This window comes from Onychomys torridus, chromosome 9 (genome assembly GCF_903995425.1).
Source record: "Onychomys torridus chromosome 9, mOncTor1.1, whole genome shotgun sequence".
NCBI classification, from domain to species: domain Eukaryota; kingdom Metazoa; phylum Chordata; class Mammalia; order Rodentia; family Cricetidae; genus Onychomys; species Onychomys torridus.
Genome location: NC_050451.1, coordinates 51,504,238 through 51,523,165, shown reverse-complemented (window position 1 = coordinate 51,523,165; position 18,928 = coordinate 51,504,238). Strand labels below are relative to the sequence as shown.

The 18,928-nt window shown below is 43.9% G+C and overlaps 1 protein-coding gene across 2 annotated transcripts in view; it reads right to left on the bottom strand.

Moving 5' to 3' along the window:
- Positions 1-18,928, bottom strand: part of Wdfy2 (WD repeat and FYVE domain containing 2) — a 144,699-nt gene that overhangs the window by 13,325 nt on the left and 112,446 nt on the right. For both annotated transcript variants that reach the window (XM_036199019.1, XM_036199020.1), the window contains exons 6-7: positions 16,644-16,756; positions 7,087-7,213 (exon numbers count right to left, since the gene is read on the bottom strand). In XM_036199019.1, the coding sequence (XP_036054912.1) occupies positions 7,087-7,213; positions 16,644-16,756 (240 nt within the window). The remainder of the gene's footprint in view (positions 1-7,086; positions 7,214-16,643; positions 16,757-18,928) is intronic.

The window sequence follows — 18,928 nt, the reverse complement described above, 5'->3', positions numbered from 1 at the left end:
GGCTTAGCAAAAGACAGATACTCACAGTTTCCTCCATTTATTAAGACCATTCAGCATCTAGTTCAAGAAGACCCCACTGTACACTTTGGAGGGAAGAAGAATGCCAAATGGTCCCAGGATGGGGTGGGGTGGGGGGCTGGCAGGAAGGGGTGGGTTCTGTTTTACAGTATCTGAAGAAGTCCATTACAGGGTTGGGCATGTTGCTCAGCTGCAACTCTTTTTTTTAATGTGCTGATTACTGCCCTTGAGCAGTGGGGAAGGGTACTCTACTTCTGTGGAACTTCCTTGATGCAGTCTGTTTTCAGAATTATGTCTGATCTTTGTATTAACGTGACTAATGTCCTTGATTTTTTTTTTTTTAAAGAAAGGAGGGAGATAAGGGGCATTCACTTGTGAAAAAGGTGCCATTCTTTAAAATGGTGTTATTTTCAGTATTTATGTTAAGGTATTTATTACTACTTTACTTAGATAGCCAGTGTTCCTATCTTAGCCAAGGACCCCAGACTCAGCAGGTTGATTTTGACTTTTCACGCTGAGTCACTACTCAGAAAAAGTAAAATCTTCAAGATGTTTTATGGCAAAGCTCTCCCAAAAGACTTCCCGTGATATGTCTATCTATTCTTTATCAATAAAAAAGCAGGAGTCAAATATCAGAGTAAGAACCTAAATGATCAGAGAACAGGCACAGAAGCCATCAGTGACCTCCTATCTCTTCAATTCCTTCAGTCAAAAACCTGAGATCCTCTCTAAGCCCAGTCTTACTAGTTCCTGTCTCTCTATCTTTCTTCAGTCCTCCAAAACCTCTATGGTTAATTTTTGTCAGCTAGTAACTAGCTCCACTCTGATTCAAAGAAAGCTTTATTGTCACAATGTGATCAAAATAGCACACAACAGTCCTGGAAAACCATAAAGATCTGATCCTTCACTTTAAAATGAGATACTATGTACACCTGCATTAAACATTACTAACACACAATTGCATTATATGTGTTACTATTTATTTGTAGAATCAAGGTCTGGGCTGAGACTAATAGCAGAATGCTACTGGTATGGGTGAGGTTCTACATTCAAAATCGAATACCACACAAAGAAAAAACAAAATAGAATTCAGGCATATGCCTCATACTGGTAACCCTAGCACTGAGAGGTGGAGGCAGAGCTGCTATGAATTTGAGGATGGGATGGGCTACACCAAGTTCCAAGGCAGTCTAGGCTATCTTCTGACAGTAATCATTAAGTCCTTAAGTCTCTAGAGGCTACAGATATCCTCTGTAGTACTCTGATGTTTGTCTGAAGGTCAAGTCAGACTTCCAAAAAGAATGGCCACAGTGTTTCCAGAAAAAGAACACACCCATCAGTCTTTGAAAACACTGACACTGTGAAGAACAGGTCCCACACAGGCTACTGGGTGTCATCACATTGATTAGACAGTATTTAAACTGTGCAGCGGACTAATGAGGATTCTCTTATATTACGGGAGCTCACTTTGTTCTGGTGACAGATGGCATCGTGAATAGGCACCACTAACCCAGGATCCATCAGAGTAAGAATTACAGCTTATTCACAGAACAAAATGAACACCAATTGTGGATGTGTTGTCTAGAATCCCATTGATGTTTTAATATTTTATTTTCTGTATATGTAATGATGTCTTTGCTCTTCCTTTAAGCCATCTCTAATTTACAGTTTAGTAAATTCTACTTTTATAATGTAAATCAAAACATTGAAAAACAGCCAATCTTACAGTGTCCACAACTTCAACCTGTTCAGACTTCCCTTAATTTTCATGATAACACAGCTATTGCATGGGTTCTACAACAATCAATCCACAGGGAATGGGGGGATTTCCATAAAGTACTTACCACACAAACATGAAGACCCGAGTTCAGGTCCCAGTACCCACATAAAAAGCTAAGGAGTCAGAGATAGGAGGATCCCCAGGACTCTCTGGCCAGCCAGCCCAGCTGGATCAGTGAGCTCTAGGTTCAGTGAGAGACTCTGTCTTAAAAAAATGAAGTAAGAAGCAATTGAGGATGACACCCAGTATCAACCCTTTGTCTCCACATACATTGCCTCCCATGAACATGCACACACACACACACACACACCCATACACACAACAAACCAACTGCACAACCAAGCATTTTTCATATTTGAGAACGATGCCCACTGAATCAAAAGTGCCTTGCCACTTTAAGAGTTTATGAGGCCAAGGTCTACAAAGCCCTCCTAGGAACTGGTCAGGACCATTCAGTACAAAGTCATGTAGTGGACCAGGAACCGGGATGCTGAACACCAGGGCTTTACCAATGAAGGAGCCTTAAGTGAGAAGTTTCTGGGGTGGCTTCTCAGCCTTGGAAAAGCAAGGAACAGAGGAAAGTTCAGGAAAAAAAAAATCCATCTAACAAGTTTGTAACAATAACTAGGCCGTAGCTAGTATTTTGTGTGTGAACAGAATGCTGTGTGGATCTAAGCAGGCAGAGCATGCCTAAAAAGAAATGCATGGTTCACTGGTACTCACTGCAAAACTAGAAATAATTAGGCCACACTTTTTAGGCCTGCCTTTCTTCTCATCTTTCTTATGATCAAAAGTAACCTTTCATAACCAGGAGTTGTGGCAATAACACCTGTAATCCCAGCACTAGAGAGACTGACTTAAGAGGAGCTGAGTTCAAGATCGACCTGGGCTCCACAGCAAGACTTTCTAAAAGTAAGCAAGTAAAAACAACTTTTTAAAAAAAAGAGCAAACAAGCCAAATCTTTGTGAGCTTTATAAATTATTCCGGTCACAGAGTTGGGAAGACGAGCTGTCAAGTAGACCGACAAGCTTGAAATAGGCAAAATAAGATGATGGCGTCTATTTTCACACTGTGTCAGCTGTGAGCTTGAACACTTTTCTGGGTTATTTGATTCTACAGGGTCTGTATTAATAGTACATTTGATTTAAACCCTGTATCATACAAAAATGACAGTACCAAAATCTTGCCCAGTGAAGATAGCACTATCCCCAGTCCCCACCAACCCATGAAAAGCCAGCTGTGTCTCCACACACAGATGAACTTGGGCATTCCGTGGGTACACAGCTGTGGGAAGGGTGTGACATGCATGTGGAGGTCAGATCATTCCTAAGAAGCCTTCCACCTTTTGTTGTTGTTGTTATGTTTACGGCCACACTGGCTGGGCAGCGATGCCCAGCCATCTCTCTCTGCTTCGCCAGCACCATGACTACAAGAACACCTTACCCAGCTCTTTAGCTGGGTCCTAGTGACCAAACTGGGGCCTGTAAGTTTGTGTGGCCAGCACTTGACGGACTCAGCACTGTTCCAGCCTTCACTTTAACATTTTCTACTGCTTATGGATGGGTTTCCCTTCAGATCAGTTGTTACATCAAAGCACTTCTCTTAGTAACTAGGGACTAATATCAAATAACTAACATTCATTCATTTCAAAAGTCAGCATTTTAAAAGTATGGAGCGCCTCCATTCTGATTTTCACGGGCAAGAGGGGGGATCCATCCTCTACCTGGCCGAACAGACTGGAAACTATGAATGAACTACATTTCATTTGTTAAGGCAGCGCTTCTCAACCTTTCTAACACTGTGACCTTTTAATAAGTTCCTCATGTTGTGGTGACCTCAACCATAAAATTATTTTGTTGCTATGCATAACTATAATTTTTGCGACTGTTATGAATCATAATATAAATATTTGATATGCAGGATATTTGGTATGTGACCCCTGTGAAAAGGTCATTCAACCTCCCAAAGGTTTGTGACCTACAGGTTGAGAACCACTTTGTTAAGGCATCCTGAGACATATATCAATGATCTTGCAATGCCAAAAGGTCCTTCCGAAGGAGTGCTTCACCATTCACAGCTGGTGGCAGCATTCAGCAACAAATGTGTTATGAGGCTCCAGGGCTGTTCATCTTCCAGCCTAGGAGAGTAGAACCCAGTGATGAACGGCAGGCCTCAAGCTTTATAATAATCTGCTTGGGGATTTGCTGATGTAAGGATTAAAAATTCAACTACCTCAACAATTAAAAACTAGAGGAGGAAATGAAAAGATACCTTCTTCTCTTCATGTTTCATCTGCTACCACTGGAGCACTTAATACGAGAAAGCATTTCAAAGCTGATTATTGTTTTGTGGATGAGGGCCTCCACGTACACATCGTATGTGTTCTGATGAGTACATGAAGACTGTGTTTCCCCGAGCATGGAGATCCGCCTCCTATAAACACTATACTCAGAGGGACAGTCTCATGCTTCTTAGCAGTTCTAGAGGAAACATGGCCTACCAGACCCAGTTATGCAACATGATTGCATCAGTGAAAAACGAAAGCATAGGGTTGGCCCCTTGTCAAAATTCATAAAGAATGAGAAGGCAGCAAAGGCAGAACAGAAGTGGGCCTTTCAAAGAATGAAGCCTTCTGGAACATTAATTCTTTAAAATATCTGTTCAACTTTATGTCTGTGCACTCCTTGTGTGCCTGGTACTTGAAAAGGCCAGACGAGAACATCAAATATGGAACTAAAGTTACAGACCAGTTGGGCCACCAAGTGGGTGCTGGTACCAGGTCCTCCAGAAGCACGGCTAGTGCTCCTAACCTTAGCCTGAATGCTAACTGATAAACACAGTCCTGCCGCCAGGGGGCGGTGGTGCACACCTGTAATCCCAGCACTTGGGAGGCAGAGGCAGGTGGATCTCTGTGAGTTCTAGGCCATGTTTAAAGCAAGTTCCAGGACAGCTGCTAAACAGAGAAATCTTGTCTCAAAAAACAAAACAAAACAAAACAAAAGATAAAGGAAAACACACAAACAAACAAAAACCACAGCTCTGCCTTCTATGACAGGATTCTACCCTCCATGAAAGCTCTAAGGCATAATATTTTAGCCTGTTACGCATTTAGTGAATAATCAGAAACAAAAGACTGCTCCTTCTCCTAATGTTCCCTAGCACCGCAGTGGGAGGCTGCCCTTAAGTCCCAGGGACTTAAGAGGAAGCAGTTGTGCATGCTGACCTCACCCTCACTGACTCCTCCAACACAGAGGGCAAGTGGAGAACACATCTCTTTTCATAGCCTCTTACCAGGGGGTAAACTCAAATCCTCCCCCTGCATGTTTATTTATAGATAGCCATTTCTTTATCAAAAGATTTTCTTCATTTCCCTTTTTTTTTTTTTTTTTGAGTAGCATCTCAAGTAGCCCAGGCTGGCTGAGGATGGCCCGGAACGCCTTTTCCTCCTGCCTGTCTCCCATGGGCTAGGATTATTGATAAGTCCCACCATGTCCCACCACACTGGACTCCCAAAAGACTAAGGGTGCTCATCAGGGAAATCTTATACACGTGAGAGAAACAAGAAGGAAAGCAAGAGCCGGAATTATGGAAAGGACAAGAACATGAGTTGGATGTACCTAGGAATCCTGGCTGTGATTGGCCTCACGAACCCTCCTGCTCAAGTCCGCCGTGGGTCCCAACATATAAGGGCAACACAAGCTCTCCACTGCTTGAAATCAAAGTACATTAACTCTCCCGGAAGTTTTAGGTCTAAGAAAGCACTACTAGCAAAAATAGAGTATAAGGCTGGTCAGGAAACAATAGGTATTATTCTAAGAATAAGTGAAGATCTAAAGCAAAAGGTACCAGTAGGTGTGGCAGCACGTACCTGTAACCTCAGCACTCAAGAGCTGGAGGCAGGGGGACTTCCAAGAGTTTGAGGACAGTCTGGGTTACATAGTGAACACCATGCCAGTCAGAGGTACACAGTGAAACTTTGTCTCAAAAACAAACAAAAGGGTGGCATTGCTGTATAAGAGACGGTGGGCATGGCACGAGACTCCTCCAGGTTATGTGTCTGCAGTATGTGTGAAACTAACAGCTGACACTTAGGAATCCTAACTGCCTCCCAAACTGGAGCCTCGCCCTTTGCCTTTCCCTGCACAGAGCTAGCCTGGAACATGACTGCATTACACTTGCCATGGGGACTAAAAACACCAAAATGCCTGAAATGCAGATAACATTACGGGAGTGTATTTTCTAAGCTGTCTTCCTTTGGACATGAAAACTCTTCAATGTCAACAGTTACCTTCTCTGTTTTGACAAGACCTTTATAAAGTTTGCCTTAATGATGGAGACAGGCTTTTGAAAACAGGTGTGTCAGGTGATTCCATCAGAGAGTGTACAGACCCAGAGGGTACAGCCCAGGTTTACACTCTGGCTACACAGGACACAAACCTGTGTGGCATTGTGTGTTTAACACAGTTACACATCAGAAGGGCACAGTGGAGGGACTACGCCTGGGATTTTGTCAGCCCATAACAACCTTCCATAACCAATGTTTAGCTGCTGGTGAGAAGTGGTGGTGGGAAGTGGTGGCACAAAAGACGTGTGGTACCATCTCGATATCCTGACTGGACAGACCCATGCCAGTTTGCCTAGTCCCTAAAGTCAACACTGACCCAGTCATCCTGGGGCAAGGAAGGAAGACCAGGAATCGTTAAGAGAGGAAGAAGAAAAAGGCAGTCTTGAGCCTAAGCAGAAATGAAACAACACATCGCCAGAGCTCATCAGCTGCCACAGGTTGGCCAACGTTCACCTCACAGTTGTATTGTCTAGCTAGCGTTTGCTGGTCAACAGAAGACAGATTAGCTACTGGTCTAACCCAACCACACAGGAACCAGGGCAAACTGGACTAAAGTATTGGGTGAGGAACTAAGCATGGAAGGGTATCAATTCTGCCCTCCACAAGCTGCCAGAGGCCTAAATTGTACAGAGACTTCACAGGCTTCCAACTCGTATTTCACAATGTTTTGTCTGACTCTCAACATTCACTTATATTCTTTATGGCTTTAATTTTTGCTCTGAATTTATTTGCAGCTGTTATTTCACTGTGTGCATTCAGAAGCACGCTTGGATCCTCAGTGGCTAGAAGCAGCCTTTGTACACACAAGTCACACTGGCTGATACGGTGTCCCTGACATGCACCTTCTGCAGCAAAGGTCCCACAGCAGCCTGCCCTGTGTCGTTGTCCACCTCATCCAGGAGCCTGCTGTGAGATTTTATGGAAGACCTGCTGCAGCCTTACTTGTGTCCTTGGAGCTCGATGGCTGTCCCTTTTCTCCCACCGATGTCCCACATGATGACGGAGTGGTCAGAACTCCCTGAGAACAGCACGCGCTGCACCGGGTCCCAGCAGAGTGCTGTCACCCCTCCTAAGAGAACAGATACGCCAGGGTTAGTCCCAGAACAACAGCCTCTCCATGAAAGGGGGTCTTGACGTGATCAGGACCCACACAGTCTCTGAATTAAGCATCTGTTAAATGAGTGGGTAAGTAAGCCCCAGAAAAGAAAAACCGCTCCAAAAATAAAAAAACTCGGCCTGTAAACAGCACATCCATTGTAATATAGCATAAAATCAACTACTATAAACAACAGAGGGCAATTCACTGGTAATTCTAAGGGAAATATCGCATTATTTGGAAGTATTAACTACATTTTCTTAGCTACTACCTACTCCCCACCCTGACAATAACGAATGAGAAGAAAATGAGAATTAAAATACTCAATTAGATCTCTTCCTTTCTCGACACATAATAACTATACTTATTTGTGGGGTTCAATGTGATGTTTTAATTTAGGTATACATCATATAACAAGCAACCCAAAGGAGTAATTAGCATATTCATCTCATCAAACATTCATCAGTGGGAGTATTCAAAATCCTTCCTAGCTATTTTGAGATATACAATATCATTCTGTTTTCTGTGCAACAAAACATCAGCGTTTACTCTTTCTAACTACAATTTGGTATACACTGACCAACTGGGGACCACTGACCTATCCACTACTTCTATGAGGCCAACTTCTTAAAATTCCATGTGATATCATATGGTACTTTCTGTGTCTGGCTTATTTCATTTAACATAATGTCCTCTAACCCATCCAATCTGGATGACAAATTTCATCCATTTTTATGGCATGATAGTATTCAATCATATGTGTAGGCATATAACAATTTCTTTATCCATTCATAATTCACTAGGTGGTCTGTTCCCATCCCTTAGTTATATGAGAAATTCTATAATGGGGGCAGCTATCTCTAGTATACAGACTCCATTTTCTTTGACTATAACCATAGTAGCTGGTCATGTGAGATTTTATGCGTTATAAAAACAAATGCGTCATTTGTTTTTTAGACAGGGTGTTACTGTGTAGCCTAGCCTGGCCTCGATGTTTTGATGATCCTCTTGGCTTTGTCTCCTGAGTACTAGGATAACAGGCATGTACCAGCATGCCTAAAAGTAAGTTTAGTTTTAGTTTTCTGAAGACCCTCCACAATACTTCCTATAAAGGCTGAAATAATTTACAATTCTCCCACCAGAGTGCAGTACCTTCCCCCACGCTTTGCTCCACTTGCTACTGTTCATCAATACCATTTGTCTTAGCTAGGGTCATACTGCTGTGCTACAGCACCAGGTCCAGGACCTATAGCAACATGGGGAGGGGAGGGGTTCTATCATCTTTCTCTATCCTCAGTCCATCACTGAGGGAAGTTAGGGCAGGAACTCAAGCAAGGCAGGGACCTGGAAACAGAACCCGAAGCGGAAACCTTGGAGGAGTGCTGCTTACTGGCTTGCTCCTCATGGCTTGCTCAGTCAGTCTGCTTTCTTAAAGCACACAAGGCCACCAGCCCAGGGAGACATTGCTCACAATGAGCTGGAACCTCTCAAATTAATCAAGAAAATGCACGACAGGCTTGCCCACAGACCAGTCTGGTATGGGCATTTTCTTGAATGAGTGCTTCTCTTTCAAAATGACTCTAGCTTTTGTGACGCTGACATAAAACTAGCCAGCATATCATTTTACCTGCAGAGAGAGGACACTACACTGAGGTTTTGATTTCTCTGGTGATTAGTGATGTTGAGCATTTTCCCTTATAACTGCTGGTTATTTGCATGTCTTTATTTAAGAATACTGTGATATGTTTTTATATTTGGATATTAGGTTTAATTAGGGACAACATTATAGCTAGAAATTGTTTCTTTGGGAACTTGAGTTTACAAATCCTGTATAAATCAATTATATCCTAAGTGCTAGTATGCTTGTTCTACTTAGCTTTAATTGTCAACTTGACAGAGTCCAGAGTCAGCTGAGAGGAGATGCCTCAGCTGAAGACTGTCTGGACTGAACTGGCCTATGGGCATGCCTATGGAGGATTCTCTTGTTCGTTAACGCAGGGGACCTAGCCCATGGTGAGTGACACCATCTCTAGGCAGGTGGTGCTGAGAAGTATACAACAGCTGGCTGATCACGAGCCAATGAGCAAGCCAGCAAGCAGCATTACTCCACAGTTTCTGCTTCAGATTTATGCTTGGGTTCCTGCCCTGACGTCCCTCAATGATGGACTGTGATCTGGAAGGATAAGCTAAATAAACACTTTCCTCCCATATGTCAGAATGTTTTGTAGGGCAACAGAGAGGAAACCAAAACAACACTCCCCTATGAAGTGAGGAGGTGGTTCTACTCCGATCACTACCACTACTCACTACCTACTGGATGAGAATTGACTGGACCAATCACGAAGGACTAAGCCAGCCGTTCTCAACCTGTGGGTCAACCGACCCTTTCACAGGGATGCCTAAGACCATTGGAAAACACAGATATTTACTTTACAGTTCATGATGGTAGCAAAATTACAGTTCTGAAGTAGCAGTGAAATAATCTTATGGTTGGGGTCACCACAACATGAGAAACTGTATTAAAGGGTCACAGCATTAGGAAGTATTGAGACCCACTGCCTAAGCTTCAGGTGCTGTAGTGTATAGCTACCCAATATTATGACAGTTTTTTCTCCAGCAATCCCTTTATAAATCAAATTCTCTGAATACTGAGAGTAGAAACGAATTTTCTATATAAAATGAACACATAGCCAACAAACACAAAGGAATGTCAGATATACTAATTTTTTAATATTATTGAAAAATATTCTGAGAATATTAAGTAGCTTATATTTATTGGAACCTGACATTTCAAAAATGATCAATTTGCTTTAATAAAGTCCTACACCTTGGAGACTTTAGGGAAGTTTCTCTCCTAACTGTCCCAGCAGACTCTTTTAAGATCACAGGGGCCCCCTCACTCCCACTGCTGTGGATTTGCTAACCAGCCTCTTCCTCTCCCTGCATTGCATTTTGCTTGCATACACTCCTGTTCACAATGAACCTCACTTCCCCTAGCAATGTGTGGTTAACCCGGCCCTCACCCTTACCACACTCCACCTTCCCCCAACAGCAGCCAAGCAGAGCACCAGGGCAGAATGAGGGGCAGATGAATGAAAATTTGAAACCTTTTTTTCTCCACTTCATGCCAAACCTTACCTAAATCCCATGTCTTTAAAGATGACCCCACCACTGCCCTCATTACTCACAGACCTCTTCCCCCAGAGTGGCTATCACTTCACAGACAAGAGGTTCTGGAGGTATCTCTGCCTGGCTTTTGGCAGATACTCAGTTTGCACAGGCAGATGAGCCAGCAGCTGTGTGATGAGGAGTAGGAATGAATGCCCCGGCCTTCCTCCCAGCAGATGAAGCAAGGCTGAGACACCTCGTTCCTGGGTAAGCAGTGTTGCTGATGTGACGCCTTCACCCAGCTGACCTTTTCATCACGGAATGCTTGAGAATCTGAAGTGAAGCCATTTCCCAATCAGGGAAACAAATAAAGCAAGGTGACAGATGTGACTTTTTCTATAAAACATGTAAAATGGATAGCTCGATTGTTTTTAAAGAAGCACATCAAATTTAAACAACTGTGGGCACTGTGAGAAAGGATGGTTTGAAAAGATCCATCAACTCAGAGACTTAATGGGTGATGGGCTCTGTTATAAAGTTAGGTCATTACAGAAATATTTCCTTGAACTATTGTACACTTAAAGTTGGACGAAATGGCCAGGGATGCAATCAGTGGTAGAGCACCTGCCCAGTATGCACAAGGCCCACAGTGCAAAACAAAACCAAAACCGCACAAGAGTTGAAACGGTAAAATCTATGCTGTATATATTTTATGAATGTAATTGTTACTGGTGGGGTAATATCCTACAACATGTATGCACACTGAGTTACTTTTACTTACTGGATTTTCCTCAACTTTGAACTGAATATTATACATTTGCAGAGATAAGCATTTCAATAAAAACTATTCACATTTCTTTCACTGTTATTTTCAGCTTTAAAAATTTATATGCATGAGTCTATATGTGTACGTTCATATGGGTTTCTGTGGAGGCCACAAGGAGGAGTCAGATCCCCTGAGGTGGAATTGCAAGTGGTTGTGGGCGTGGGCCTCCTAACATGGGCGCTGGGAACCAACTCCAGTCCTCTCCAAGAGCAGCAAGCACTCCTAACTGCTGCACTGACATCTCTCTGGCCTCTCTTTACTATTATTTTTTGAACAACAAGGTCTTGGTTGCTCATGCTGGCCTCTAGCTGGCTAAGTGATTTCCCTGCCTTAGCCTCCTGGGTAGCTGTGTAACTCCATCCCCTTGTTCCACACTTTTTATTTTACATACACAAGAATATCAAATGTGGAACTAGGTCAGAGTCTAAATGTTTTTAGAAATTTAATACCTGTTACCAAAATGCTTAGTGAACTATTTTTAAATTAATTAATTTTTTGAGACATGTACAAAAGCCTTGTAAAACTGAACTTGAGTTAGAAACTGCTGGGTCTGCCCAAGTGTGATGAAGAATGTTCTCAGTCTGGCATCACACCCTCCACAGTAAGTTGGGCAGGCTAATAACTGGCTAACAGAGAGCCTGCTCAGACCACTGTGCTTCCTACATAAAACGTCACCAAAGTCACTCCTCCAGGCCGAAGTGATGAAGATTTGTGAGCTCCCCCTGTGCGCTCTCCCCTCTCTCTTTTTTCCCTCTGCATAACTTATTTATTCGTTTTATGTGTGGGTGTTTTGTCTGTATAAACATCATGTACAGGCTTGGTGCTTGCAAAGGCCAGAAGAGGGCACTGGTTCCGCCGGAAGTGGAGTTATAGATGGCTGTGAGCTGCCAAATGGGTGCTGGGAATTGAACCCGGGTCCCTGGAAGAGGAACCAGTGCTCTTAACTGCTGAGCCATCTCTCCAGCTGCACAAAAGAGACTCTCTTACTGCTTCAAACCAGCCCATCAGGGCTTCATAGCACTTCTGCCCACACAGCACCTCGAAGAATTACCTGTAATTATCGGTCTGATGTGTTTGCAGGCTACACTGTAGGTGAGTGGAGGCAAGGACTACATTTGCTTTACTGACCCCCACATACTGGCACCATTCACACAGAGAACAAGCCAATGCCGATCAACTCAGGGGCAGTCTCCACACACTGAGTCAGACCTCACAGAAAGATCTGGGTGCAGGTGTCTAAATGGTAAAGTTCTCAATGTAATTGTTTGAAGATGCAAATGTGCACAGGACTTTCTTGGTTCTCTCAGTTGCTTTTGTAACAGCCACACTATTCCTTTTGGTTCTCCTAAACAGTGAATGAATAAGGTGGTGTCTAATTGTTTATGAATTAGATGACTTTGACCGATTACATTCAGACCCTCCTGTTTCTCATGTGTTCATGTTAATTAAAACAGTTCTTAGACTGGGCATGGTACATTACTCACACTAGTAATCCCAGCATACTTGGGATGTTGAGGCAGGAACATCATTATGAATTTGAGACCAGTCTGAGCTACATGGCAAGACCTTACCATATAAAACAAAAATCATACAAATAAAGATGTTACTGATGCTATTAACTTACAGTGGTCAAAATAGGTTTTCCTGATTTGTTCAGCTCAATTTAGAGCTTTTTAGTAGATGTGTATATGAAGAAATTACTTCAGAAAAGAATCATGGTACTTGACATTTAGTTCCAGAAAGAAATCCAGCAGAGGGAGCTAAGCACACAACATTAGTTTCCTAAATCTCTACTGATGAGAACTGGCTGGTTCCATCACTACTCCACGTTTCTGTATGACTTTCTACACTGTCGTAAGAGAGAACGATGGAGCAAATGCCACAGCTTCCTACGAAAGAGAACAACAGGACCACAGCCTTGGCTCCCCATGAAAGAAAACAACGAGACCGATGGCCATGTCTCCCCAAGAAAGGAAAGAGAATCATGGGGAGAATGACCATGGATCCATCCACAAACACTGAAGACCTCTATGTGTGAGTCAGGTCTCAACTGAGGAGACACTTCCCTCCTCTAATGGATCTTTGGTCTTTGTTTGGTTCTTATAAAAACCCCTTTCTAAGACTTTGGACTGCCTGAGGCTCAGAAGAGGCCTCCCACATAGGAAGAGCCTGTGTGTTCAGTGTAGCTGAGCAAACTGTTGCAGCCAACTGATGAAGCTCCTCTCCGAATTTTCCATCTCAATGGCTACCTTTGTCCTCATGTGAGCTAGCAACCTTCCTGAGTCATGCCATCTGTCTCAGAGATGCCTCATGATAAAAATGAGATGAGCATGCTTTAAACTATGAGAATGATTAGGACCCAGTATCTAAGTAACACTTTACAGTACAGCAAGCATGCAGAACACACAAGACTCTTAGCCACATCCAGCCAACACCACAGAGGGCAGAAGCAGTTTCTCATACTTGCTAACTTGGTGATAACAACAAGGAACTCAGAGGGCCCTGACTGACTTCTAAAGAGTCAAGAGGCTACTTTTGCCCATTCTAATCTCTTTAGTCAGGAGGCACACTCTCCCTACAAGCCCCTGCTCCCAGAGCAAACCCAGGCCTCACTAGTACTAGTAAGTACTCTACCCACTGAGCTACACTCTAGCCCACACTGTGATGATCTTCAATTTCCTATGTTTTACCCTGAATCTACCCACTTCCCCCTGCCCCTCACCAGCACCCCATTTTAAGAGACAGTTTCTGGAGTTGGAGCTTTGCAGTTAAGAGTGCACGCTGCTTGTTTACAGAAGATCAGAATGTTGCAACTCCAGCTCCAGGGGATCCGATGCCTCTGTTTCTTGGCTTCAAACTCATTCACGGTTTCTCAAGGATGCCAAAGTAAGTCCGGAGGGTGAGCCTTAGGGAGGTGACTGTGGCTTCCTTTCTGGCTACTTGCCACAACTGCCTGGGCTCTCCTTCAGACAGATGCAGCCTTGGAGGGGTGAGCAGCCCTGGCAGTGCTCAGATAGGCCCTCGGAGCTTTGTGCTCTCACTGTGCCAGTGTTCTCCCAGACATCCTCTCGGCCCTCCCTAAGAATCAACACTCCCTCCCTCCCTCGGATTTGAGGTCAAGCAACAGCTTCCCTGAATGCTCCCTCCCCAGCCAGGCCCCCCTCCCCCAAATGAGCTGCCTGTGCTCGACTTCTGGAAGTCCCTGGTGCTTCTTTCCAGGCCTCTGTCACCAGGCACCATGACAGCATAGCCTGGCTCTCACTGGGCTCTGAGGAATCTGAGGACAACAACTGTGCTTTTCTTTCTGACTGAGAGAATCCATTGAGATCCACACGATGGAGCAAAGGGTCAGGAGAAGAGGACCTGAGGCAGATGTGCAGATTCTGAGAACAGCCAGAGGCAGAAGGAAGGTGGGAGAGGCTAGTTCACAGATATGAAAGGAGGCAGCGACAGCAGGGAGGAAGTCACTATGGAAAATGCTGCCAGACGCTGTTAAACACAACAAGGTCTTAAACACATCCCAGAAGACCAGGGGCCACTCAGGGATCGCAACTCAAATGAGATAACAGGGACAAACCAGATGTTTGCCTCGAGGCTGGAAGGGAACTAGAAGGAGAAGGCCTGGGGCAGCCAGGGAATGGCGTTTTTTATAAGAACGCTGGCTCGCTCGCTGCTACAGTCTGCATGCAAACAAGCCCTTTGCAAGTGGAGAAGTACTAAATGACCCCCTTACGTGACACACTAGGAGTAGTCGCTTTCACAGGAAGAACCAGGGGTGATGGGGAGGGGCTACCATCTAAGGGTGGAGGGTGCAGCTTCACAAGATGAAGTGTGATGGATGGTGATGATAAGTACAATGACCAGACAAGACAGTTAAAGTAGTAGCTTCGAAGTCCTGTAACCTAAGTCCAGAATTGGAAGAGTAATGGGAACGGCTACAGGAGGGTTCCGTCTGTTTCCTCAACAGAGAAACGAGAAACTTAGGTGAACAACAACTGGGGACGAACTGTTGTCCAAAGGGAGTCCATTTTGGTGTGAGGATCCTGAGCATCAGCCTGGGCCCACAGAAAGGCTGGCTCCCATACAGAAGAGAGAAGAAACAAAAGAAAAGTCTGTTTCAGTTTCTAGCAGAGGACAGAATAGGCAAAGAAATAAACCATTGAAAAGCTATGGCAGCTTTTGAAGAAGGTGGCTGGAGGGGGATAGGAAGAAGAAAGGGAAGGGCGGCCATGGGACTGGGAGGAGGAGTACCGAGCACAGCGGGAGGGAAAAGCAGGCAACTCTGCACTCAGCTGGCAATCACACCCTTGCAACGGCATCGATGGTCTAAATCTCAAGAGTGACTTGTAAATGGGGCTCCTGGTTCTCGAAAGCAAAGAAAGTAGACAGCCTGAATCTTAACACTCCAGAAGGAGGGATGCTATCGGCTGAAGATGTGAGCACACTGGGAAGCATGTGGCAGAGGAAGGAGCTACTGGAGTCTAGACACACAGGTCAGATCCCTGGAGCTGGAGTTAAGGGCAATTGGGAGACACCCAGTGTGGGTGCTGGGAACTGAACTCAAGGCCTCTGCAAGAGCAGCAAGCATTCTAAACTGCTGAGCCATCTCTCTGGCCCCCTTACTGCCCCACCCCTGCAAATCTATTTGGACTAGATGGACACTATTTAATTAAACATCCTTTCCCATCTACTTTCATTTTTCTATGACATCCAGATGGAGTATTAGCTCTACACTAAAGCATGAGTTAGTTATTTTCAAAAAAACAAAACAAAACAAACAAACAAAAAAAAAAAACTGAAAAAAAAAAGCCACACCAAAGCCCACTAGCATTCATAAACCAGGCAGTGGCACATTTCCCCAAAATCAACATTTTCTGGAGCCAATGCCATCTCCCCCCCACACACAAAAAAGCCTGTATCCATTTACTGCCATTGATTCAGACCTGTCCAGAATTACGGATGATTATTTTTTACCTTATGTAGATAATCCTGAGCACACCAGTGCTATAAGGAGTTATACACTTAAGGCCCACTAGGAAAGACAAATCTGTCCCCTTCCATGTAGTCTGGCTTCCCTTTTCCTCTGTCTGGGATGGGGGAATCTTGCTTGCACACTGTCTTCCTACTTGAAGCGTGAAAAGGACAAGTGTCCTAGCAGTCTCCTGGGGTTTGAACCGTTGCCACGTGGTCGCAAGCACCCCTTCAACACACGCCAGCACTGGCTTTCTCCACACTGGCTTTCTCCACAGCAACGTGAAAGGCTCAACATTCTCAAGAGAATGGTTTCTCTTCTGTTTGAATTGTGGAGAAAATTAATTTGGTGTTATCTCTTACTGAAGCATTTTGCAATCAGCTAAGCGTACCTGTATCATCTGTAGTTTTGCCTAAGCCCAGGTTGTTCTCTGCCACCTTCAAACATGTCAGGACCAGACTAAGCTGAGGTGATGGGAGTCTTTGCTCAGATCTTACCTGTGTGCCCTCTGAAGGATGTGAGCAGTGTGCAGTTTTCTTGTTCCAGTTTGAGGATGGTGACTTGGCCCGAGTGGTCACCAATAAACACATGACGGGTTTCAACATCAAATCTATCATGTAATCATTAAGGAGTGTAAAGTGGGGATTTATGAGAGTAAAAACAGAACACTCTACATTAGTTTAAACCAGGAATATGCAGTGTATACTAGCAGAACTTGAAGACAGGTCCTGGAAGACATGAAAGGGGACTCAAGATAATGAAGGATGTACAATATTGCTAGACAGATGCAACATGACTAAGCTGTCACTTATCATATTAATTTATACATTAATATAACCACAATAAAAACATCAATATTCTCTGGAGCTCAGTATGTTCTTTCCAAAGGCCATATAGAAAAATAAATAAGCAAGAAGATACGGTAATACTTTGAAAATAAAAATAACATGCAATAGGAGGCCAATGCTACCAGCTATTAAAATATACTATAAAGGATTTTGTTTCATTTTTTTGAGAGGGTGTTAAAACATGCTTTAATGAAAACACCTTCTCAGCACCTTGAAGTTTCAAGGCCTTCATGTTCCAACCTGCAGCTGCTTCAAAGTCAGGGCTGCCTCCTGCGAACTCCTCAGTGCTGGGCACATGGCATGAGCTCTGTGCTGACGTCCCTGTAGCAGCCACTGCTCAGCCATCTTCAGTTGTGCATGCCTGAAGGCAGTCTGGTGAGTGGGGTGTGCACCTTTCTGATTCAGGCATGCAGACGGTATCTTTCCCCCGTAACTCTGTGTGGTTTATGTGGGTGAGGTGGACCCTCACCATACTTTTCATGATCTGTAAATGAAGGTGAGACATTTCATCTAGATTTGTTGTTGTTGTTGTTCCGATTTTTAAAAAATTTTATTATTATTTTCATATAATTTCTTTTGATCAGTCTTTCCCTTTATTGATGTGATAGATTTGTGAGGAATGTACAGATGAGATGCTGTGACTTGGTCACAGCATGTAGTCTGCCCAGGAGGGCTGCTTAACTACTGAGTGAAAAATTCCTGTTTTTTATACAGTGACTGCTCTCTTTAGAGGCAGCACCTGCTAAATGTCTGCCTTACAAAAGCTCTTTAAAGTGTGAGCACTGACAGAGACAAATGGTCTATAATAGGAGCCTACAATCAGATACTCAAGACACACAGAAACCTAGCATTCATCCACTTTATTTTGTTTTCATTTTGGAGGATTTTTATCTTCTAATACTATGTATTTTTCATTATTTTAGTGTGTGTATCTCTCTCTCTCTCTCTCTCTCTCTCTCTCTCACTCACACACACACACACACACACACACACACATACACGTGCACCTGCGCAGAGCACAGGACATCATCAGATCACTTGGAGCTGCAGTTAGAAGCATCTATGAGCCCTCCCCTTGGCAGCTGGTATTGAGATCTGAACTCAATCCACATGGATGAACGGCAAAGCACTCTCTTCATTGATGAACCATTTCTCCAGAACTGCAGACTTCAGAAAGAAAGCAGCCATCTGGCATAAGCCCTCTCATTTGTGTGGTTCCAGCACAGTAGGCCACTCTTACTGGTTAATGATGGAAATTCTTACCAGCCCAAGTCCCTGAGACACTTATCTAGCAAAGTAGCCTTGCAGAGATAAAGTCAGGCCTCAACAGCACAGTAAACTGAACTGGGAGAACGAAGATAACCCTTTCTGCCCTAAGCTGCTTTTGTCAGAGTCTTTTACCATAGCAACAGGAAACAAAACTAATATAAGGAGGGTGCTCCCAACATAAGAACACAGTCCCTTTGGTGTTGCAGAATACTAAAGGAATTTGGTGGTGGTGAAACTACTCTGTAGGACAACACAGTGGTGGACACATTTGTTCAGATCCACACTCCACACACTGTACAACAGCAAAAGTGAAGGCTGAAGAAAGCTAGGGATTCTGGGTGATAATGACATACATTAGTTATTTGTCTCACCTCATTTGTAACAAAGTATCTGACAAAAGCAACTTGGGAAGGGTTTACTGTGACCCCAGTTCCAGGGGATACAGTCCACAATGACAGGGACAGGAGGCAGCTGGCCACACTGCATGCAGTCAGGAAGCAGACAGCTCTGATGTGCACAGCTCACTTTCTCCTTTTCATTCAGTGTGTGTGTGTGGGTGGTGGTGGTGGTGGTGGTGGTGGTGCATGTGTAGGTGCAGCCCATGAACTGGTACTCCTCGAATTTAGGGTGTGTGTTTTCATGGCAATTAACCTACTCTAGAGTCC